Source organism: Xiphophorus hellerii, chromosome 1 (genome assembly GCF_003331165.1).
Source record: "Xiphophorus hellerii strain 12219 chromosome 1, Xiphophorus_hellerii-4.1, whole genome shotgun sequence".
Taxonomy (NCBI): domain Eukaryota; kingdom Metazoa; phylum Chordata; class Actinopteri; order Cyprinodontiformes; family Poeciliidae; genus Xiphophorus; species Xiphophorus hellerii.
In genome coordinates, this window is record NC_045672.1 from 13364442 (window position 1) to 13390501 (window position 26060).

General features: G+C 38.5%; 1 protein-coding gene across 1 annotated transcript; it reads right to left on the reverse strand.

The window, feature by feature from the left end:
• Window positions 1-198: 198 nt before the first annotated feature.
• On the reverse strand, window positions 199-25811 carry ctnnbip1 (catenin, beta interacting protein 1). The gene is made up of 4 exons (XM_032572448.1): window positions 25677-25811; window positions 15356-15470; window positions 13905-13995; window positions 199-2828 (listed from the first exon to the last, which is right to left on the reverse strand). Exons 2-4 carry the CDS (start codon window positions 15449-15451, stop codon window positions 2770-2772), a joined length of 246 nt encoding a protein of 81 aa, XP_032428339.1. The 5' UTR covers window positions 15452-15470; window positions 25677-25811; the 3' UTR covers window positions 199-2769.
• Window positions 25812-26060: the final 249 nt, after the last annotated feature.

Here is a 26060-nt window from a genome sequence, read left to right on the forward strand (position 1 = left end):
CACGACTCCTTGACGATACTTGGATGCAGTGAGTTACAACAAAATTTTATTTCCCTTTGGGACAGAATAGTTTTTGCTTATACCTGAATTCCTCGTTGAAAGAAATGTTGGTGGTGAAAAGTCTCTGGTTATTTTAATACTTTGTCCACCCTAAAAGCTTGTTTTCTTAGAGTAAAAATAAAGAAATTTAAAGTTTTGCTTTTTTAAAGTTCTTTAATGGTTCAGTTGGATTTGGAAGCATTAGGGCAGTATGGTCAGCAGCCATACAAAACCAAAAAGAAATCAACTAATCAATGTAGACTGGAAAGGAAAATAAAATACAAGGCGACAAAATAAAAAGAACAAAAACAATTAAGCAACATCCGGTCACAGTAAGAAGATACACAATCCTGCCTTCAACTTAACAGCATGCTGAAAATCAAAACAGGGAGATTTTAAGTTCAATGAGGATCTCTTTCTCTCTCCTCTCTCACACACACACACCCACACACACACCCACACGCCCACCCCCGCACACACAACTTGATCCAAGGCTGCAGTCCAGCCCTGATGGGTACAATGTACAGTAAGACACCTTAGAAAAAAAAATGCATAGAGACAAATAAAGAATGTTTTATAATAAAGTAAACATAAAATACAGACAGACCTGTTGGCTGTTTACATTGCGATGATTCTTGGAAACATTCAGTCTGAACTTGAACTTACCGCCAACAACAACAACAACAACAAAAAAAAAACATTTCTAAGAAGCTGATAGCTTCCACAAATACCAACAATGTACAAACAATGGTCATTGTGACAAGGCTGAATAAACATGAGAAACCACAAAGCAGACATGCTTGGCTTTAAAACATCTTAAACCTAAATTAAATAAATCAGCATGTTGTTAAGAAATATGCCTGTTGAGACACAAATATTCTTTTTTTTTTTTTTTTCAAAGTCCAGCTGCATCAATTAAAGATTTAACTTGTTTTCTTTTTTTTTTTGTAAATGACAAATAACACATTTACAACCATACTTTTCACCCCGCAGTGAATCAAACAAATAATCTTTGTCCTAGATATTAAAACGTTTTTCTTATTTTTAAAAACAAATATCCCGCTGATAATAGTGCAACAGATACAGTACAGTTAAAAAAAAAAAAAAGAAGAAAAAAACAGCACACAGTTGTAATGTTTGGCGTTATGGGTTTGATTACAGGTAGTTAAAAGTTAGAGTTTGTGTGAATTTAGTGTAAAAGAGTCGCTGCTTGCTGGTTAAATTAATTCCTGATTTAGTGAAAACAATATTATCAATTCAGGAAACAATAAATTACACCCAAAGCTTGTTTGTTTTTTTTTATTAAATTGGCACATGGAATTCATTCTTCCTAGTTTCCAGCTAAACGTACAATAAAAAAAAAAAAACTATCATATTATAGTTTTACTCGTCACAATGAGTGAAAAAAAACAAAACAAGCAGAAAGGATGTTTACACCTGTGTTTCATGTTTGATTCGATAACGTCTGGTAGTGTCTGTAATTTCTGATCAATCGCTCATGATTAAAAATAAACACTGACAAGAATAAAGAAAGCAGCAGAAAGATGAATAATAAATGGGGCCTCATGCACAACATATCCAGATTTAAACAAAGACCTTCAGGCGTTTCTCCTTCATAAATAGCGTCGATTGATCCAGGACTAAACTAAACATGAACGATTGATACTCGCACTCTGCTCTACCGGCCTGTCGATACCTTGTCAGAAATCCTACGGTTCATACCATGATTCAGTAAAGCGTCACTGTTTTTCTTCTTTGCAACTTCCAATCAGAAAACGAACGAGATCCAGCTGCGCCCGTCGCAGAGCACGGCTGAAGCCGACCAAAGCGGCAGACGGGGGCCGGGGGTCGATGCGTCGCTAAATGAGTTTATCTGAGTCCTGCAACCAAAATGTGAGCCTCATAATCAGGCCACAGTCCGGTGTGGATAGTTGATTAAATTTAAAACCATCCAAGCGGAAGCAGAAAATGTCTTCAAACACTGATGCGGTCATATGCAGCTGTTTTTGAGTAGTTACTCTTAAAATTAATGTTTTCACACCAGCTTCTTCTTATGAGTGACCGAATGAGATGAAGAAGTGGTAAATACTAAAGCTGGACTCCACCGGGGAGACTTTCTACCGGATCCTGAGACACGGTTGTAACTTTAAATCTGCTGAGAGTTTTTTTTTTTTTTTACAAAACGAGGCCCCTCGTTAACAAAACAACACACAACAGCTAAAACCCGAAACTAACGGCAGGGCTTTTAAAAGCAGAAATACTTGCCAACCGTCTCCTCTAACACGATTATCACTTCTCTTCGCTTCGGGTCAGCTGTCGAAAAGGTCCGCCTCGGTGACCGCAGCAGACGTGACGCTGCCCGACACCTCGACGCGGACAGAACCTAACAAAAATCAACCCTCGATGGCACCACAGAAAATGAAAAGAAAACCGAAACCGACAATTACCCAATTTGTGAGTGTGTTCACAGATTGCCTTATTGCCAAGGCCACGGCCCACAGTGACCCGCTCGAGTGCATCCCAGGTGCCGTCAGTAGGTGAGGAAGGGGCAGGATGTAGGAGGCGAACGCCGTGTCTCCTCCTCCTCCTCCTCTGCCTCCTGCAGGCGCCCCTCTTCTCCTGAGCTCATCGGTGTGTGTGTTTGTTTGTGGAGTTGGATGTTGTTGTGAATCATGCACAGGGCGGGACAGTGGGTGGGTTTGTTTGGGAAGAGGTGGAGAGAGGCCTGGGTCACTGTCGTCGGTCTTCTGTCTCTGACCGTGAGAACGCCATCACCACGTCCTCTGCACCTGGGATACGAAAAAAAAAAAAGAAAGAAAGAAAATGAAACGTGTTCAGAGAAAACGGGTAAAGCATTTAAAGGAGATTGGAGAGTTTCCTTTTGTAATAAGAGATAAATGATTCAGAGAGGAAGTGATTCCATCTCATTTCCCAGTGTGTCAATCAGAGACTTTGACCTTCAAAGCCGAGTGTGAGACAAATGAAATGCAACAGACCTTCTACTTTAAAACGAGCATCAGTAAAATGCAATGACTGGTGCAGTTTCATCATATATTCATCTTCTTCTTGTTTAAGCTGCAGTATTTTAGATTTTATTTGGCTTAAAGCTGCAGTATGTAACGTTTCTTTAAAAGAAAAAGAAGTAAAAAAAAAAGAAAATTGGTTAAAAGAGCCGTGACAGTATAGACAGACATAATCTGTGAAAAGATCAATCTCCTCCACCCTTTTCCTTGTCTTCTATTGCCATGTGAAGATATGCACAGCTCTCAGTCAAAAACAACCAATCACAGTCAGGAGGAGTGTCTTAGCGCTGTCAATCACTCATGTACTCCTGGTGCTAATGGTGGAGAAACAATATTCTGTTACAGGAAAACTGTTTATCTGCCGTCATCGGTGGCTATGCTAACTAACCTGAGCATTCATGACATGCCATTCTAGCTGCAGTAAAATGAAAATGTGTCAAATTTTCTAAATGATTCATATATGCATATACTTTAGAAGCCTCTCTCAGGTACTCACTGAAAATCACTAATACTTGAGACCTGATCTACTGTCCTGGTAACTGCCTATTTTAGTAGTTCTAACACAATTAGTACTCAAATTAGAAACAGTCTAATATCTAAAGTTGTGCTTATTTTTGCTCTTGAAGATTCAGCCAATCAATGTCAAGGAAAATGAGTGGGGCGTCTGGAGTGTGCTAAGTGTTAAGTAGCATTGCATCTGAACATTTCAGCTTCCAAAGCTGCATTCTCTTTTAAACATTTTAGATATGTTTTACAAAAACATCTATGAATAGGCAAATTTTCCATGAATCATTTAAAGTTATGTTGCACAAAAACACTGTAGTCCTTCAAACATGGACATTGTGGGCCAAAAATATTTATTTGATTAAATAAAACAGCCCTGCAACTCCCAAAATACCAGTGAAAACTAAAGCCTGTCTACTCTTTAGAAGGTGTGTGTCATTGCCAATAAAAAATGGTATTTTTAAGGGTATAAATAATTTTCTTTTTCATTTAAAACAATTTTGTTTCAAAGAGAGCCTTTCATATTGCCGATCAGAAATAAACTTGAAAGAACATTTTAAATCTAAATCTGCCAGAGGTGTTTAACAACATTCACTAACGATCAGTTCTCCTCATTCGGTTATAGACTGGTTATCCTGTAAATTATGTAGTAGAGAAGACAGTAGAGAATAAGTGGGAGACAGAACACAGAGGGAACAGAGTGATTGTACAACATTTTGTAACATTATATGAAGAAGCTCAAGCGTTTTTTTTCTTTTCTTTTTCCATTCTGACACCCACGGCTCAAACACCAACTCTAGTTCGACACGTGAAACGTGGGTTCTTATGAATCCGGTCGGCTGCGACCGGTGAAGCTGGAGGAAACATCCCACTGTGAACGTCGGCTTGGTGGACGCAGGTAAACTCTTCCCTTGCCAGATACACCTGCAGCGTAAAGGCGCTCGGTCGTCTTGACGGGGACGTGGCGACGCTCTGAGTGGGCTGCTGACAGCAGAATCCTGATAACCTCCAGATCTGAAGCTTCACTGCCATTCAATCTCCTCCACTGAGGCGGCCTGAGGCGTGACGCTGCCTGATACTAAAATCAACCGATATTATCACCATTAAGCATCATTTAGAGTCGACTCGCAAACATGACATGCTTGTATTTCTTCCCTGTTCCTTTTGTGTTATGGTAGATTATAATTACAGCCTCTTTGGTGTTTATGTGACTTGTGATTTATGTCAAATACACAATAAAACCTGTCTGCTGGCTTTTATTTAGAAACAAGCGATTCAGTAGTAGTTTGTCAAATTATTAAACTATTTATATGGAGTACAGCAGACCTGTTTAAGCAGCTTTCGTCTCCAGAAAGTGTTTAAATACCAGGATTTAAAAGACACAACATTAAATTAAATGTGCAGCTGTTCCGTCATATCACAATCAAATAATAGTCAATTTCAGCTCTTCTTAAATTTTCCGCAGGACAGTAATTTTTTTAATAACATGCTATTGAAGAAAATATCTCAATCCACTATTTATAAAATTATTTTGGTTACATAAAACTAGAAACAAAAGGGAGGTTCTTTAAAAAAAAAAGAAACATTTCCAGTGGCAGATAATTTTCAGAAATTATAAGTCACATTTTGAACAGTTTTACTGAGGGCAAAAATTGCTCTTTGGAGTGTAAAGTTTGTAGACCCTTATTCTAGACATTAACTCAGGAGAAATGAGTGGTTTAAAAATTCTTTGAAAACAGAAAAGAAAACTGTTTTGATGCTTTTACCACCTGGCTCAGTATCTGAATAAAAAGTACACAGATATTATGTGGTTCTGGTCATTAAAAGGAATAAAATGAAGGAGAAATCACGCTCGAGTGCGATAGTCTACTGTCACCACCATCCTGTGCTGTAAAAACACACCTTACAGTCTCAAGCATGTTTAACACCAAGATCAACACCTTTTCAAAAGGCTAGGAAGCCGTTCTGACAGCAACCATTTTTTTTGCTTAAAAACCCCCACTTTCACCGCAGCTTTGAGGAGTGCCTGTTAGGTTTAATCATTAGAGATATGAAAGTAGGCCAAGAGACTGTGAGCCTCGATCCTCTCTTTGACACAAAGAGAGGATCATCTTCATTAGACATAACAGATCCTACAAACAAGTTTGTGTTTGACCTGGGTATCGCTTTCAGAGAGCATTTATCCTAGGATACATTCAGTACATTTTAGAACAACAGCAAGGTTAAATCTATAGGGAGAGGATGTCTTTTTCTCTTTTGACTGGGAACGATGCAGGTAAATAAAGGAGGAACAGACAGAATTTACAAGACTAGACTAGTTTTGTGTGTTATTGTGCGTCAAATTGTTTTCTTTTGAAAGACTTTAATCTGGAACAATTCAAAATGGAGATAATTTTGCACCTGGACACATCTGTCACCTTCACTGCTGCACAACTAAAAACAGCTCCGACAAGGTCATGCTGCAGCACAGCTACCAATATTAGGCCAAGGAAAGGAGGAAGGACTGAAGGACGCAAGGACAGAAAGGAACGAGGGAATGGATGTACAACACAAAGAAGCAAGTTAGGATAACCAGTAGGGAGGACAGAAGAAGGGAAGGAAGAGGAACATTATAAAGAAAGAAAAGAAAGGATAGAAGAAGAGAGGAACTATGGAAGAAACCAAGAAAGGATGGATACAAGGAAGGGAATATAGAGGGATAAACAAAAGGAAGGGCACAAAAAGTATAGACATTAAATAATGGGAAAGGGCATAAAGCCTGGAAAACCAGAACTTTTCCTGAATCCTTATTTTCTTTTTCCAACCTTCTCCAGTCCTGAAAAATACAGAAACCAAGTTCCAGTTGCCGTAGGAACGCTGCAGATTGACGGAAATAAGCACCGTCTGAATTGTGTGGTGTTTGTGTGAAAGATTTCTCCCCCCCGTAACAGACAGTTCAGGCCAAGGGCACAAAGCGACGCGAGCCAGAAACCAACAGATATTCTCTCAAAATACTCCCAGAGGCCGAGCTAAATCTGAACACAGCGCCTGAGAGTCATGTTCGGACCTCGCCCTGATACCAACACGCGCTCTCAGAGAACACACACAGCAACAAGCTCTAGCCGACGAGATGGAAACGTCAGGTCCCTCAACGCTGTTGCCTAGCAGCAGATAAGAATCGGGCCGCGCCGGAGCCGCTGCGCACGAGCGGGCGGCTTTTGGTGAGCTTTGATGCAGCTCTGCTTCCAGCCGTTCTCTCGCCTTCCTATCTGCCTCAGGCTGAACCGCTCCTTACCTCCGCCCCCCAGACGGAGGTGAACACAAAGACCTGCGAGGGTCGATTTGCTCAAAAAAAAAAAAGAAAAAATAGCAGCACTATGTCTTTACCTGATATGTCCTCTACAAATCCCTCTGTAGAAGAAAACAAATGACCCAGAGTAATTATAGGAATCATTATTTTGATTGGGCAAATTTCTATCAGCATCTAGAGCTGAACAGTCTTGTTCACTAAACCACATATTTAAAAAGAAATACAGCTAAAGAATTTAAATTCTTAAATTTTCTATTAAGAAAAATTATCTAAAAGAGCAAAGAGTGGATCATTTTTACCGATATCCCTGCTTCAGGGTAGCATCATCAGGAACAACCTGAACACACAGTCCTCCTCTACACTTCTGAGGCAGCATAAATCAATATTTAGCTTGCTTGAAATTAAAAAAAAAAAGCAACATGAAAGCTTCGGCGAAACCTCTGAGGAGACGAAATCTTTTATTAAGCTCAAAGGGAGCCTGTTTGAAGTGAGAGGAATGAAGCGCTTTCTGTCCGTCTTTCTAGATGGAAAAAAAAAAGCAGAGAAGCGTCTGGATTGATGGCTCCGGTGTTGCAGTGGTGCAGCACCAACAACATTTAAGGTCACAATCTGTGCAGGGTCGGCTGAGGGGATAAAGGCGCCGAGAACAGCGGCGTTGGAAAGACTGTAGGGGCGGGTTATGTGAGGTTCAACACTCAATTTAGAAAGGTTTGGGCTGAAAACAAATAATCGATTATTGAAAAAAATCGTAAACTAATTTAGTAATCAATTAATTGTTAGCTGGAGTAACAAACTCAGAAAAAAAAGGCCAAAAAGTTTGAAAAAAAAAGTGTTTGAATGAACACAAAGCAGTAATTAAGCCAAAACTGTAAAAAATATATATATACATTTTACATTTAAGATGAAAATCCTCCTTTGTCTCTAGTTTTAGCTTCATTTTTATTTAATTCGCTAAATACTTCATGTAACAACTAAGATATCATGAACGAAGAGGAGCATAAGTATAAACTTTTAATCTGTGTCCCCTGGTTTAAAGTCTGTATAACGGTAAAAATATAAATAAAAAAATCCTATTTTTGCTAACAGAATTGCTAAAGAAGTCAAACAGAATGGCCTGAACTTTTCAAATGTTGCTGTAGAAGTATTTTTTAAGCTACAGATGCATCCTTTGGCAATTGTTTTCTCAAGTAAGTGCAAATTTCAGATGTTAGAAAGCGGTTGAGGTGTGTAATCCTACAGAATACAACAACAACAACAAAAAATCCACAAATTCCCATAACATAAACTGCACACATAGGCCTGTCACGATAGCAAATTTTGCTGAGCGATTAATTGTCTCAAAAAATTATTGCGATAAACGATAATATTGTCTGAAGACCTTTTTACACTGATTTAATGGAAATGACGTGATAATGCATGCGATTTCCTGCCAAAGATAGATACACTTTATTTTCAAAAGAATATTTAACACTGGAGCTGATAAACAAAATAAACAAAACAACCAAAAACAAAATGGATTCTCAGTCTCCATAAACAAAAAATGTACTTGATAAAAACTAAACAACATAAAGCCAAAGTGTAAATAAATACTGCATTCAACCAAAAGAGTGCAGATTATGAAGTCTGTATATTGTGTTGCCCTTCAGTAATAATTAGATTTAAATAGAGAAGATGGGCACATCGACTACCTGATGCAATAGTTCACACTACACGATTTTTTGCTCCTATTTTTCCCTTTACAACAATCTTAAAACGTTGGTCTTTCTAAGATTGTGTGGTGTGTTACGGTAGATCGTCCTCCGATCTAAATCAGGGTTTTTTCCCGACTGGGAGCTTAACGCCGCCTGTTGAATGTGACAGGCAGCCAATCAGAAAGCGCGGATTCTCCTCGCTTTCTGAGGGGAAATTACGTCGGGGAATCCCAAACAGCTGACACGGCGCAACCCGAAGTCCAGCGGACATTGGAGATAATATGTGGAAACAACATTAATGTTTATTCAACATGCAAAGAATATAGAAATGACAAGAGGAGGAGTTGGAGCGAAATTGCTACCGCAGTTGGTAAACCCGGTAACTTTTCAGCTGTTCTTCGTTAACGTGACGTAAATAGTTTCTAATGATTTTCATTCAGTCAGGACTTTATGCTGACACTAGCCACATGCATTGCAGGTAGATTGTAGTAAACATTGATTAATGCCTGGTTTTAAAATTAGTTCACTGAACTTGTAGCCATTATTTTGTGCCCATTGTTGGACACCACACGGCAGGAACGAACCCGATCGAACAGTTATACCTAGGATTTCTGTCGGCTAATGTGTGGTCTCAGGTTTTGAAAATGGTCGGCCGACAACTCTAAGATCATGTCGTCTGCGCTGGGCTTTACACTAAGGAAATGAGGAAGGGAGGATCAGTGGAGAACCGGAGTTGGTCCTTTTTTCATTCGGTGTCATCAACAGAAAGAGAAAAAGGCCGGAAGAGACGATAATGCCGATAATTGAAATGACGTCGATAGTTTTAATTTATCGTACGATTAATCGATTTATCGTTTATCACGACAGGCCTATGCACACACAACTAATTTTAGATCTTAGATGTGTCTAATTCAGTAATTTTCAGTAAAGGAAAACATTTCTTCTCTCTGAATGGTAATTGTTTCAGAAGACGCCTTAAAATGATTTTTGCCATTATTTTGCATAACTATTAAATTTAACCTGCCAAATTTCAGATCTTTTATTTAAGCCATTTAAAGGTTACATAGTTAATTCAACATATTTATTGTATGACTGCATTATTGTTCATTTTCATCTTCAACTGAAATTATTAAATTAAGTGAAACCACCACACATGAAATCATCTTGCGCTAAAGATTTAGCTGTGTAGTCTGACAACAATTAGCATTCTCTCAGTTTATAGAGCAACTACAAATCCCTGAAGGAAACTCTGGTTTCCATGGATAACTGAGGTTTCTCTGGCAACTTTTCCTCGCCTCTCATTCGCCGAAGCCCTCCACTGGAGGCAACTGGTTTCCTTGAGAGAGAAACCAGTGGCCTCGTTCTGTAATACAACACAGATTCTACCAACTGTTGCCTTTGTGTGTTTAAATGAAATGTAAATACCGCAAAGCCGTAATTAAAACGGTTAATTAAGAGCACCAGCAGCCAGATTACAAAGGAAACGCAGTCACCACTGCGTAACAGAATTTCTGTTTCTTTGTGTCTTAATCCACTTAAAAAAAACAAAACAACACAGTCACATGAGTCAAGAATAAACTAATTTACACTAAAACAAGCCTCACTTAATGGGTTCATGCTCTTCCCAACATAATAACAGTGTTCATACAAAGACTACGGGGTCCTGCAAGGCCAAAGCAATAAGAATTCAGAACAAGACAGCTGAATAAAGAAAATCTCAGTGCCGGCGCCTTAGCAGATAAATCCTCCTTGGCTTTAATTAAAATCGGCAAAACAATTTTTCCCCCTCACTTTTTGCATTTATGCTAATGAGCCAATTAAAATAATCCAAGATGCAAATGAAGTGACCCATAAACAGAATGACAGCTGACTTTTAATCAGTGAGGGAATGACTGATTGGAACGGGGGAGAAATTAAATTTCTGCACAGATTAAGAAAATACAAGCAAATACTCTCATCACATTTTCCTCAATTGTAAATTTTAATCAATCATCAGATTATTCCTGGGACTCCTTGACTGTGCTGATAAGAGGGGATCCTGTCTCAACACGTTCATATTTTTCTTTAACTCTGCATCTCACTGCTATGAACTAAAAGAAGCTGCAGCTCCTCAGACCTGACAGGGACCAACATGAACCAGTTCAGATCTATTAATCAATATTAAAACTGTTAACTGATCTTCTATATCAACTAATGTTATCAGTGGAAGTGTAATGTATCAGAATAACCTATTTTATAACCTTTAAAGATCTAAAACAATTGCATTTTAGTTTATTTTTATAGGATAATAATGCTGCCATTCACTGCATCCGAAAAAAGAACAAAAAAAATCCCTGAGATAAATTAGAAAGTTAAAAGAAACAAAAAACAGTTGAAATGAGTGAAAATCATACAAAACTGGAATTGAAAATAATCCTTTTGCTACTGCTTTAGATCAACTTGAAATAACAATAAAAAAAAATTACAATATTAAATCCTGCTGAAATGAAGTAATAGATACAGCAACATATCCATGTATCATTCAAATTAAATATATTTACTAATTGTGTTTTGAGTCTGGGTTGCAATTTATTGCAGTTTTCTCATTTCAAATAACATTGTTTCCGTAATTTGCAGTTTTTCCACTTCTTGTAAATACTATAGTTTTTTCTTCTCCAAATGACTTTACTCAGCTGCACATCACTATTAATCTGACTATGCCCCAATTTTTTTTAAAACTTGACAGCATCATCTTTCTTGTGTTGTAAATTTACCCGTACAGCACAGTCTTATTCCTATTTCTATATTGTTGGACTTTTGTGTGAATATGAGTGCTCCCACTTACCTTAAGTTCTTGCTGTGACACCCGATTGACAACAAAGCATGTTTCTATTCTACTGTACCAAAAATAGGCAGCTGGGAAACTGATATACTCTGTAGCGGTTTAACACACAACTGCAAAGTGTTAAAATAATCAAACATGAGCTGAGCTTCTCATCTAAATGTTCCCTTAAACATTTTTTCTGAGATAATCCTGGCAGACAGATGTGCTTAGTTTCACGAAGTGCCTTCAGCAGCTTAAAATAAATTCATATCTGACATTCAAGCATCACAATGTGCTCCTATGTGAAACCGTAAACCTTCTGTTCATCACCACCCAGCTGGAAAGACTCATCTTTGAAAAGACGTTTTAAACCTTGACAAACTTCGTCACTGCAGCAGATAATTTATCCACCATCATTGTTTTGACGTGGTTAGGTTGCTCACAGAGAGTGAGGTGAAAATAGAACATTATTTTTGCTTTATAACAAACAATATTGGTGCTGACAAATGTGATATAAACTGTTTTGTTACTATAAAGCAATGTCTCATCTCTTTTCTTCAGCTGTAGCATCTGATTCCTTAATTATATACATCAGCTTGGCCAGTCGGATCAGCGACATTATGAATTACCTTAAAAGTACTGTGACGATTATCTGCTTTTTAAATTAAATACGGATTTCATTCAAATTAGCTGATTAACCGTCACTCACTTCAGCAACAGATGCTTGTGCTGTTACTGTAACAATGCAAAAACAAAAGAGTCCGAATGAAAGAAGTTAGAGATGTGCAACAGCCTTGCCCTCATTGCTTTTCATTTTGTTTATGGAGTAGCTAAAATCTCTCCTTAAAGTTTTAAGGAGAGGTCGAAGTTCACTTGGGGGGTGAACTGCAGCTGCTCACTCCCCAAAACGACGGCCATTAATCCCATCGGAATGAGAAACGGAGAGTTCAAGCATCTCAGGTAAAAAACAACAATTTCACGTCAAAACTATCAGCCTATTTTAACACCAAACATTTTTGTGTACAACACTGGACAACATCTGGCCGCTCTAACAGCCTTGTTATTTTCTGACAGACCACTGATGCACCATCAGAAACAAAACACCGTGCTGCTGGACTGCAGCAGAAGCATATTGATGGAGCAGCTGCTGCATATGACAACATGAACCAACACCAGAAACTAAAACCAGGACAGAATGGTTCGTTCCATCTAAAGTTTAAACTGATCAGTAAAATACATTTTAAAGGTTATCATATTATTATTATTAGAAAGTGTAAATGGAAGAAACAAGGTTGCCAGACATTAAATATCAAATCCCATCAAACACACTCAGACTTGCCAACACACACCGAAACACCTCGTCCTTTGTGCAGCCTTGATTATTTAGAAACGGATTACCTCTCCAGCGTGTGTGTAATACCTAATCACAATACCTCGGACCAGTTCTGGACTGTGAATAATTCATGGGCGCACGAAGGACATTCAGTGCATCTGTTCTCTAATGTACGAAGAACAGAGCATCTTTCACATCTTCCATCACTCCATAACTTATAAGAGATGATCCCATTGTATTGACAAAGCAGAGACGGCAGAACGTCTGTGAACTTATCACTGATGAGGCTTTTATAGATGCTATAAACCTCCTTAAATGGTGCCATGCTTCATGTTCTGCTGGTTAATGAACAAACGTGAGGCTGTAATGAAACCTGCACAGTCTTAACTGCATCTCGTATAGGAGTATAAAAAAAGAGAAATTATCTCCACTTCTCTCTGGTAGTGATTTTATCGTTAGAGAGAAAGGACACAGGCAAGGACACCGACCTAACACTTTAAGACGTTGTAGGCAATTTTCTGTTTCCAACGCCCCCTGAAGGTGTGAACGTCATGAACAGGAAAGCAGGACCTGAGACACAGCAGGCCGCTGCCTAATACATGATTACTGGACTGGAAATCCAGCAGAACAAAAATATCTACACTTCTCTGCTGGATGACTGCAGTACCGCTGCACTTACACTGTTGCTTTAATGCAGCGCCATCTTGTGGTTTAACCTCAAGCAACCAGAGGGTGGGAGAAAAAGATCAACAGCGCACTCTAGTGGACTCCTCTGAAAAAGAATGAATGTTCACGAAGCAAAACGGCAGACCGGAGTGCTGATTTGGTTTACAGAGTAAAATACTTTCTGATAGCGAAAGAGAGAAATGACAGCGACGAGCGTTTCGCTCTTGCTGAGGGTGAGTCACTTGTTTCCAGCGATGCGCGCCGTTTGTTGGGTGAGTAATCTCAAAGCTTGGTGGGCGGCTGGATGGTTCCCATGCACAGTCAGGGAACGCGATTGGTCTGCTGAGCTGTGCACTCTTTGAGAATGAGGTGTGTAGAGGGATTTTCTCTTGTTTTTAGATTAACCAGAGCAGCAGCTCTGCAGCATGTCAGAGTGGTAATGTTTGGATTACACCGCAGGGGGAAAAAATCCCAAAACATAAACATTTGAAAAGAAAAAAACCTTCTAACACAATTATTATTGACTTTATGAAGTGTGTGTGTGTTCCAGCCTTACCCTGGTCTATATTGTGCTGTGGTAGCTGGCTCATCTGACTGTGAACCACTCCTGCATAACTCCGGAGAAAAGCTTCTTCGCTCTGTGTAAGCTGAGAAAGAGTAAACAGAGCAGCTTTATGAAGCCTAAAACAAGAACAAACAGGCAGAAACTCTGATCCCACTGACCTGCATCCTGCTGCTTTGCTCAATAATAATAATTCTATAACAATTCTGGAAACCAATTTTCTCAAGGAAATTATTTTGCTCTCCCACTTTCTTCACATTTCATAGTCAGAAACATTTGCATGTATTTTCACTCTGCAGTCATATTTCTTTGTGTCACTGAGTTAAAGAGGTTTCTGTTGGTGTATGCTGGAAATACAGCGTCCTTAAGTATTCAAATCTATAGAGTCTTTTCACATTTTGTCACATTACAACCACACATTTCAGTGCATTTCAATAACATTTATTGTGTTGACCAATGACAAAATGAGACAATTACGATCACAACCAGTCAAATCTTTTGCCACTTTCAATTGGTCATTTTTCAAGATTTTCCAGTATTTAACTTCATCCATCTTTCCTTTAACTCTAACCAGCTTCCACAGCATATACAAATATCATGATGCTGCCACCACCGTGTCCCATCATGGGATGATGTTAGGGTGCTGTGCCAGTTGTAGTTTTCATCAAACAAAGTGTTTTGCTTGTAGGAGACGAAACGCTTCCTCCATGCGTTTACCATGAGGCTTTCTTTGAACAGTGATTTTCTTGCTGCTCGTCTTCCATAACGACCAGATTTATGGCATGTATAATTTATATTTCTAATGTCCACAGACTTTGCCACCCGAACTGTAGGTTTCTGCAGCTCCTCCAGAGTTGACATCAAATGTTTTAGCTGCATTTCTGAATTATGCTACCCTTACCTGGTCATGTCTTTGTAGGTTTTTTCACTATCCTCTTTGTTTTCATATGATGCATGATGATAGATGGCTTGAACAAGATTCTGACAGACTCATAACTTGGCAAACAGTTTTATAATCTAACAACTTTAAGCTTCTCTACATTTTTCTTCCTGACCTGTCTGCCGTGTTCATTGGTCTCTGTGATGCTTTTTGTTCTCTAACAAAGATCTGAAGCCTTCACAGAACATCTGGATTTATACTGAGATTAAATTAAATGTAGCTAGACCTTTAGGTGACTTCTCCAATTGCACATCACACTTTCTAGATTTTTACTGGTAAATAACTTAAAAAATGATTTATCATTTTCCTTCCACACTAGTTTTTGTTTGTCAAACGTAAAATCCCCACAAGTTTGTGAATATAATGCGACAAAAGTAAAGAAAACGCTATAAATACTTAATGAGATACTATATGAGAGTATATGGCAGAGGAATAGAAGCCCATTTGTTCTTATCCTACTCCTAAAATGTGAAAACCAGCCTGCTGTTCCGGTCACCATACTTACATTTGAACCCATTTTCTTAAGCATGAGCAGGACCCGCACTTTATGCTGGATGTACATGTCTTCAGGAGACTTCCCCGGCGCCTCCTCGCGGTTCATCCCCTCTGCTCCTGTGGCTCTGGTGACACAAAACCCAGCAGCATTAACACAAATACTGCAACACATCTAATGTACATTAATGGTGCGAGTTAAAAATATGACGTTGTGGGGGTTTTTCCAGCCACAAAGTCAGACTACCGTTAGATAAGATTAGATGAGATCACAACTTTCGGCTACTGTTCATTTGCTGTAGATGATATTTTAGGTCTGGTGGTTCTAGCTCACCTTTCTCGATTTTTTTTTAAACACGTTCTGCGTTAAATTCTGATTTATAGGGGCTGGACAACAAATTATTTAAAAAAATAGCCAAAGTACACACACATGGATGCATAAACCGGAGTGTGACCACATGAAAGCCTCTGCATACATCCCGTCTGACCTCTTTGAACGGACTCTTATCTTTTAGTACAGTCACAGCGCAGTGCAGGTTAGGCGCCTCACCACTTCATTAATATTGTGAGGTAGTTTTCGCACAGATCTCACTTCTGCCTCTGACCTATTTTCACAGCCAGTCTGCAGAGATGCAGAATATAGGAAAAAAGGAGTGGAGAAAAAAAAAACAGAGGGAGGAGGTGAAAGCAGGCGATAAAAAGGAGCTGCCAAATCTAATGTGGGTGATAAAAAAGGGAGAAGTTATGCTGTGATCGTGTGTACGCATCAAGGTCGGTTGATGTCGCATTAAATCTCACAATGCACCAACAATGAGCACTGCTGGATATCCAGCTTAAATCTGCTAATTGAAAAACCAAATAAATAAACCCATTAAATACAAAAATGATGTAGAAAGAGAGCACATCACTATGCATGTCAGGATTTTCTCTCCCCAAAAAATATCTTGTATAAAAAGCCTGAGCAAACCACAGAAAATGATGATAGTTCTGGCAATTTATTTTGGCCTCTTATCTGAACAAAGGGCCGCTAACGCATGCTGACAGGTCGTTTGATGTTGGGTTATATTTAATTGAGGAGCCGGCTGATCAGCCCTCTTTTCCAGAACCCACCAGAGAGAGGAAGAGTGGGGGTCCTGCTGGACACTTAGTTGTCAAAGTGAGGCAGTGAAATCACCCAGATCAGAGCAGCGGGAGCTCATGCTACTAGCTACAACATCTGTAACTGGAGAAATCAACAGAGTCGCTTATTCGCCTCAACCTTGAGGCTGATCACGTTTTTTTATTTGGAGAGCTGCTGAAGACTCAAAGACAGACAGACAGACAGACAGACAAAAAGATGGAGAGCTCTCTGGCGTCAGTTTAGCTGCTCAGGAAACCTCCAGGGGATTGGTGGCGGTGGGTGAACGAGTTGGGGGTGGGGGTGGAGATGAAGGGAGGATGCTGGCGGCTCATGTAGGGAGGGAGGCTGGTGGCGGCAGCGTCTTTAGATCAGCCTCCGTGACGCTTTTGATCACGTCTCTGAGCTTCAGACGAATTGGAGAGCTCGTATGCCGAGCAAAGAGATTTGCAGCAAGGAGACGGAGTGAAACTCAGGAGCATCAATACGTCTTCCTCAGAGGTTCGAATCAAACGGTCACTCCAAATAACGGGACAAAAGATGAGCGGAGACTGTGGTTACTCGGCCAAAGGAGCCATCTTGAGATAAGATCTTTAGAAAGGTGATTTTACAACACCCACCACATTTATTGACTTCTTCTAAAAACTCTTAAATCATATTTAGATTTTATTGTAGTGGTACAACTTGGAATTAGAATGGAATAAAAAAAAAAAATCTGCAGTAGGAAATAATAGTTTTAAGAAAAATTAGTTGTGTTACACTTACTGGCACATTTGAACAATTCCTATAAAATAAATGCAACTAAAGCCTTTCCTAATTAGACATCACTTTTTTAGGATGATCAGTTTGAATGCTCCCCATCTGACACCCAGTCAGTCATTGCAACATTCACCTAAAATGTTGAAGACTACACATTTTTCATGTGTTGTGCAACATTTCAAATGATTATGGTAAAAATCTGCCCCTTTTTGATAAAAACTATCTGATGTTTTGAGAAACACAAAAACTGCCTGGGATTGTTACTTTAGATGTTTGAACAGATTTTCACAGGGTTTTTTTTTTACAGTTCAAGCTATGGTTAAATCTATGGGGTAATTCAGCAGTAAAGTTTACAGCGATTCAACTCCTGTGATAATGGAGAAGTTTAACTTTTACAGCAATGTTGGTTTTTGGGCAGCTTTGACTGTGTGCAGTGACAGACTGATGAATGTTAATACTTCTTATCGTCACAACAGTTTGACTCCATGTTGTCAATCTTGTGGAATGTTTCAGGTGCAAACAAAGTGCTGTCTAGTTGACAAAAGCAGTTCGTACAAAATATTTTAGTTTGATTTAATAAAAATAAGTAGATATTTCTTAACACGGATTTTTTCCTACTGAATATATAGGAAAAAAGTCTGGATTTGAAATGTTTCTGTTATACTGTGCTGCTGCAATAATAAGCTACATTTAAGGCTTTTCACACATCTTTACCAAGGATACCAACAGATATTTATAATAAATATTTTCCTGTCTTAACAATGATTTCTATGAGTTTGTTCGAACCCGGGAGCACTTCATTCCAAAATCACTTGCAGTATAAATAAACATTGATTTTATGACAAGGCTTTACAAATCCATGGAGGTTTGCTTTTGAAGCTTGAAAATCCATATTTAGCATCATATCCACGCAGGACTCTGCTTTGAGTGCTTCAGGTTTTATTTTTAACCAACCCTAAAAGTGTCACCCTTTCACAGCAATACACAAAAACGTGTGTATTGCTTGTAGCCTTGTAAATAAAACAAGGGCCACAAAAGCACAATATGAGAATGTTGGCTCAAAAATAAAAGTACTGCACGATTGTAGAGACATGTCATCAGAAACGTGATGAGTACCGCAAACACAAAAAAGACAAATAATCTGCCTCTTTCCCTGATGTGACGGAGAATAAACTCCGCTCCAAGTTTTTTTAAATTTTTATTTATACATTACATCTTATTCTGAGTTACAGACGAAAATGAGCAGATGATTGGCATCATTTGCTCATCTATTGAAAGAAGCACTCCATTTAGAAATATTTTCCTCCAAATAAATAAGCCTGATTTATTTTTACTTAATTAAACCATTTCTTTCAATCTTGGACCCGACTGTCCCTAATTGAGGATATAAGTGGGTAACATTTTATTTAAGCCTCTTACAATAAGCATCTAATCATTCAATTACATGATAAACTAAAATGAGCTTGATAATTTTCATTCTGATAATTGACATTATTTAAAGGGCAATTTTGCTTGCAGAGACATTACAATCCATTTTATTTATGATTCCAGTTGTAAGTAGTTTTTATTTGTTTTATTTATTGGTTTTTGGTTGCTATGTTTTATTTGGGATATTTAAAATATCTTCCAGTTAGATGTTAAGTGTGCTCTACAAAAGGTTTATTTATTTAAGACCAATAAATAATTACAATGATAATCAATAATGATAATAAAATTATCATTAAGGTAATGATATTGGAAACAGTCTCAAAAACAACATTAATGGGACCATTTATCATCCAACAAAATTTATTAGGAGTGACAGGCCTACTCCTAAAGGGTATTAATGATAAAACTTAAAATAATTATGTAGCTTTATGTGTTGATATTGCATTACTCTGTCATTTGTTGTTAGTCTTAACTTTGGCTGTCATGCGACCATAATTAATACTTGTCACACATATCAGTATGACAAGATACTGTATGTGTCACACATAACAGATATGTGTGACAATATCTGTCACACATTTATAACAGATTATGATTTCTTGGTTAACATCCATTTGTCCCTACAAATAAATATTTGCTTTTGTTAATGCCATGTTGTCTCTTTGCATTAAATGTGATATTAGTTACTGACTTTAATTCTTAATATCAGTCATAAACATTTGTGAAGAGTCCATGATCATGACAAGTGTTAGGTCAAGGCTATAGCAGAGCCGTGTCAATATTATGCCCTGCCCTTCAAATAAAGTTGATTTTATGACTGCAAAATAAGAAACTTCATTACAAAATTGACAAAGACTGTAATTATGATCTAAACAGACCTATCAAATCTATAGTGAATAATTATTTACATGCACATATAAAAATCTGGAACATACAAACTGAGAGGTGTGCAAATTTAAAATAATTGCAGATTTACCATTTTAATCAGAGTAGATAAGCTACTTTGTACAAGTTTAAGAGCAACATTTACACCCAAACCACAGGCTGTGTAGTGTACCAGGAGCTTGGTACTATATTTCATGTCTTCCAACCCTTCAAGTACCCAATCAGGATCCTGTCAGATTCCTTTGTGTGTTCCTGAGGTTAGCATGTAGCGGTGGGCTGGCTCTGCATTAATCCCTCGAGGGACACTCAGTCTGCCTCGACTCAAACCGGGTAATATTCCAGACATAATCAAAGGCTTTCTTTAATGCTGATCCAGGTCTAATCCCCATGAGACACACCCCTCCTTGCTTTCTCTGTACCAGCGCTGGGCTCTTGTTAAGAGTTGTGATGTTTATATCAATCAGTTAGGATATCAGGGGCTGCTAAACCAGGCTAAGAATTGTAATAATACAATTCTTTTAATCTAATCTTAATCTTCAGGGATGTAACAATTATGATTTCGTCCTAAAAATGACACATTTTTTAGCAATATACTTCATATTTAAATGACAAACCTTTTCAATTTTCCTTCCTCACTATAATGAATGTCAAAATTTGACGATTTAAAGCACAGATTTGTTTCTTAAAAGGAAAATGTCCTGATTCTATGGGTACTACGGGAGTTAGACTGTTGTATTGTTCATTTTGACGTAACTACACAGAGCAATTTAACTACACATGCATGTTAATGTCCCAAGAGTGGACCTCGCTAACTTTTAATTAAAGATCCTTCTCCTACATGCTAAATATAGCCTACCTTGGCTCAAAGTTTTGCAACAGGCTGCAAGCATTTCCAAAACCATTACACAATATTTGCAGTAGGCCAGGTTTACTGAAAAAATATATACATACATGTAAAATTAGGCATAATATGTTCCATCAAATCCAGTCATCTCCAGGTTGGATGAGTAGAGTTTAATTTCAAATTAGATGAGGTTGAAGAGATTTGTGATATTGCATATGCCATTGAACACCGAATCTAGAACATCAGGTGTTGATGATCTGAGTCCGCATATGAATCCAAAGTGTTACCAACTACTAGTCATTAGACACTTTTGTACCTTTACAGTTTTGATCTGTTGTTCCTCTTGTTTTTCTGTCTTTACAGCCACATACTGTATACTCACACTGACGATTCAAAACCACAACCGCCTGAAGCACATGGGTCCAGTCTTCGAAAGTGGCCAAAATAATGACATAAAATCCAATTACCCAGTTTTGGACAAAATGTTATATTTGTGATCTTTTGGAGACAGATTCAAAATTAAATAATACATTTTGTTATTTGCACAGCCCTACTTTAAACAATAGTTAATTGAGCTACAACTCTGGTAATGTGCAGCAACATGTGGGGGTGAGGGCAGGACTGTGTGAGGAGATGTATGCAAACAAAATCCTGTTCACTTTGAGATTTTTCCAGCAAAAAAATTATAAAGGACTTTATGAAAGAAGCTTAGAGCGGTTCTGAAACTGTAGCTTTTTAAAACCTCACTGTTTTGATATGGATACCCGGACCATACCAAGTTAAAAGCCTAAACGCAATCAGAGAAGTTATACAGAGGTGGCGTTCAACATTGATAAGAGACTGGAGAAAATAGCATTCCCAATTGTCTTTGCCTCCTTTGATTTTCTCCTAAACATCTTACTGACAGTAAAAGTAGAAAACTTTGAATCATTCTAACTTCAGCAGTATTTCTGTTTATGGGGCTCTGATTTATGAACAGTGTAGCCAAAAAGGCTTTTTACTGTTAAAGCAAAAAGATAAAAAAATTTATGCGAGTCATCCTTAATCATAACTTTGAAAACTTTTCACAGTATAGATGTGCCGTTTAGAACAATTACTGGCTGCTTTAACGGCATCACATGGTTTTTGGTTCTCCTTATTTGAAGAACGTCCAGTAATGGTAACCAAACAATCAAATGGTGCATCCATTACCAAAAGTATCAATTGTCATTTCTAAAAAGGGACAAAGATCATTTCTCAAAATCATTTCAGATTCCAGACACGCCACAAAGTGCAACTAGGGTACACATTATGCAACGTGATATGCTCACACATTTACAGGAGGTCAAGAAGGCCAGAGCCCGTCGGAGAGCATAGAAACAGTCGCACCCACCCCAGTTCGTTGCATGATGCTCGGACGACGCGAAACGTCCGGTTTACAAATCACATTCCTACAGCAAGCATGAGTCCTGCAATATGACTCGAACAGTTTGATGGCTTGAACAGATAGGAAAAACTGAGAGCAAAAAATAACCTGAATTCAATCATGAGCTGCTCCAACGTCCTGAGCAAATGTGTGAGAAACATTAGTAGGCCATGAGGCGGGTGTGGCTGCCAGCTGATCAGCCTGCCCTGGTTCTGCAGAGCAGCTGTGCCACTGCAGGTACACCCACACACACACACGCCCCCACACCCCGACAAACACACACACACACACACACACACTCTACCAACATCTTGTCATATCTTGCTCACTTTTCAGTCAATGGTTTTATTAATAAAAACATTTTAACATGTAAAATCAGTCAATACATTTTTAACAGCAAGCAACGTTGATACTAATTTGTGTCATAAGCCTGTTTCTTTCACACTATTAAATCTAATTTAAGCCAATTTGTTCTTATGGAGACCTTCATTTGTGAAAAAAAAAAATTCTTTTTATTATTTTTAATGAACTTAAAGAATCATTTGAATCAAAGAATAGCTTAAAATTCTGGCTGCCACAGATCACAATCAAGAGTCCATCAGTAATTCTCTCAAACTCACCTGTTTTTGTGCAAAGCACACCTGCCTACAGAATCGATTCTTAATCATTTCTGGAGCAATATTTGGAAAAAAAAAAAAAATGGCAGACGGATATACGTAGATAGATAAATGATAGAGAGATAGACAGTGACAGGCAGAAAAACATAAGAGTTGTACTGCAGATTTTCCACGCCATTTTCTTTTTCCTAACTGATCCAGAGCTGGAAAAATTATTTTATCAAATGTCATACTACTCCAGGCTACAGGAACAGTGAAACACACCATAATGGATTTGAAATCTTCAAATGAATTAAAGATGCCCCCCTGTTCAGGTCCGTCTTAAATTCACCAGTGAAGATCTGAATGATTAATTTTGGGAGAACGTCTTGTGGACAGAAGGGAACGCATTTGAGCTCTTCTACATTCACCGGACCCGATCATAATCCCCACAGTCAGGCATGGAGATTGAAACTCTATGCTTTGGAGCTGTTTTTTCCGTTAAGGGTGGAGAAAGACTTAATTGCTTTTAGGGGCGTCTGGACAACATGTGCCACAAAATCTCTGACAAGGATCTTCACCTCTAAATACAGGCAGTGTTGATGCAATGAGCTGTTCATGAACGAACACAGAAATTAGAGGAAAAAAACTGCCACAGTCAGTGTCTTTATTAACTAATAAGTATGCAAATATATTAGAAGACTCTTCATTGAATAATACATATTTAAAATGTTACTGCTAATTTAAAATATGAACTAAGACTAAACACATGACAAAAATATTTCCCTGAAGCACATATTTGTATTTGCCAACACAACATAAAATTTAAGGGATGAAACATTTGGATTTTTACATCAATTACTTTAGAGCAATGAATTGCTTATCCCTCTTCCAAAAAAACCCAAACTATTATAATAATCTCCAGAGACTAAGAGTGGGTGACATGGAATGAGAATTTTATCACAATATTTTGTAGCATTAATGTGAAACGAATAAAGATGGTGATAAATTAAGTAATTTTATGGCACAGCATTCATAGTGCTACAAACACAAATACAGCCCTTGAAAAACGTTCCTATTTAAATTAGGCTTTTTTAGGATGCCATTTACCCTGAAAAAGTGTGATTTGTATATATCACTAAACTCCACAATAACAGCATTTAACCATATTTTAGTGATATTTATTGATGCTCTAGTAGAATAAACAGTGAAGAAAATAGTAAAAATAACCCATAAAACTGTCAGGTTTTGTTTAACTTTAACATCATCAATTGGAATTTATCAATACAATGACGAATCAAAATTCTTATCATGACAATAATTAATAAATGATACGATAAATGCCCATCCCTACTCTAGACCCAAGCACTCATTCATTCTTTGATTAAATTCTCATCTGAACATTCACATCAAGTCAAGACAACACAAGTCATGCCCAGGTAGTAAATCATAAACCTGGCACTAGACACACACACACACACTTCCTGGAGGTCAAACCAGTTTTGGTCCTCCAACACCGTGAGCGTGCCAAGCAGACACCAGAGGCTAGAAAAGGTCCGACAAGGACCTGCTGGTTGTATCGCAGGCATCTCTGCTCATGCAGTGGCCTTACAACAATAGTGACAGTATTTGGGACAATGGTGATGAACTAGATTGTGAAAACATCAGTGATAAGTGGGTCATGTTTTGTCGTCGTCATGTGATGCGTGAACTCAAATAATTTGGCAGAACTCAACAAACTTGAACAGATAAGTTGACAGATGCCTAAGATGAAGATACCATTTCCGTACTTACTCAGACCCCAAAAATAGCTAATGCTTAATTAAAATCTAGACTATTTCCATACATTTTCAGACTCCATTGAAACCCTGTGGAAAAAAAAGAACATCTCATCTGGTCTATGATCACAGAGCATCTATTCTCACTCCTCAGGGTCCCTCAAAGGACCTGAAACAGAAGCTGCTGCCTTAAGCTGGTCCCTTGGGGGTGCAGCAGCACGATTTTCAAAAGCGCCAGCATCAAAGCAAGGCAGAAAATTCTGATTACAAACAGCTATATATATGTTCTATGTTCTGAGAACAATTTAATGCAAGTGGCTGTGAATAAGAGACGAGGAAACAAGGATATCTGGAAATGAGAAAAGGGGGGAAAAAAATATGAGTGACTGATTAAAATTATTCAAAAGATTTATAAGTGATTTTGTGAAAACATCAAGTGTGAGATGATGACACGCTGGATCTGGGTAGCAAGACCAGGACCAAAAACGGAGCAAGTGATTGCGGAGATTAACCAGCCGTTCCCCTTCCGGTGTGGGCTGCATGCAGGCAGCTGATGATGACCCCTCAGGGAGTATAAGGAGGCAAGTGGTCCTAATCTTTCCGCAAAAATCTAAACAGCTAAGAGAATGTGCAAACTAAGAGAGGCTTAACATGCTGTGGTACACGACCAAGTGTGCCAGTTGCCAGGGGGATTCTGTGTGTTTGCCCATGACCAAGGCCTGACACCTGCTGGCTGCAGCACTCATCAATGTCCTGCTGCCAACAGGGAGCCAGCTTTGCCACTAAAAGGGCTGTCAGATACTGGGGAGTGGGGGTGCAGCAGACACTCTAAAAGGCAGGGCAGCACAATGGATCTGTGGCTGCATTAAAAATAGAAAACCTCTTAAAAAGGGTGTATTTGTGGCACTAACTTAAGGGTAAAAAAACCCATTAAATATTAAGTTGTATCTACAATATCATGGTTGTCTTGTCGATATCTGTTATAACGTGTAGGAATTCATAATATATACTGCAGTTACTGTCAATTGAAATCTAATATAATTTAGAGAAAATGTACTTTCTATTAATATTTGTGGACAGAAAATGAAAAGTCACAGCTTCAGGAAGCCTAAATTGCTCCTTTAGCATATTAGTACTGCTCAGAAATCATGTTGCGGGACGTAGACAGTTTTAAACTGTAGCTCTATTAGCAAGCAGCAAACCTTTCAGCGATATCCCCCCGAACCGCTTCAGAGCTATAGCCATTGTTGCAACGCATATAAGCATGAGTCCTAACCAGTTATAAGTCCTCTATGTTTTAATATGAACTGACATTTTAATTGGAGGGAACCAAAGCCGAGCCGCAGAGCTAACCAACCAAGCTAGCTCGCCTAGCATGCCACAGACAAAAGCCTGAATGAAGTTCCAGCGGAGGGAAACAGCATCCAGGTGCCGCCGCTACACGTCCGAGCACCGCGGTTCAAACTAGGAAAAAAATAACCCTATTGACAAACTAATACCCGTCAAGTAAACGACAGCTCACCCCTCCTGGTCCAGCTTTACTTTCTTGTGTGGTCTGTTTGAATGGGGTGTTGTTGTATTAGCAGGGCGTCCTTTTCCGGGGTCACATCCCTCCAGTCGGCAGAGCTACGGCGGACTGAATCAACCAGCAGAGACCGCGGCTGGAGCTACAGTACCGCTGCATGCCGCAGGGGGCGCTCACGATCAAGCTGAGGATATTATTAATTTTGAATTAAACTTTTCCCCATTATTACAATCATTTGTTTATGGTTTTTATTCCTTCATTTCTTTTTTATTTAAACAGAGATGGGCAGTAACTAGCTACATTTATTCAAGTGGAAAAGAAAAAGAACAATTTTAAGAGCTACATTTTACTTTTTAATATAAAGTATCGCTACTTGCATTA

Coding starts and splice junctions, on each gene's coding strand:
- ctnnbip1 (XM_032572448.1), bottom strand. CDS start 15,451: ATGAACCGCGAGGAGGCGCCGGGGAAGTCTCCTGAAGACATGTACATC. Junction 13,996..15,355: donor TTAAGAAAATGGGTTCAAAT/GTAAGTATGGTG, acceptor ACTCTTTCTCAG/CTTACACAGAGCGAAGAAGC. Junction 2,829..13,904: donor ACAGCACAATATAGACCAGG/GTAAGGCTGGAA, acceptor TTCGTATCCCAG/GTGCAGAGGACGTGGTGATG.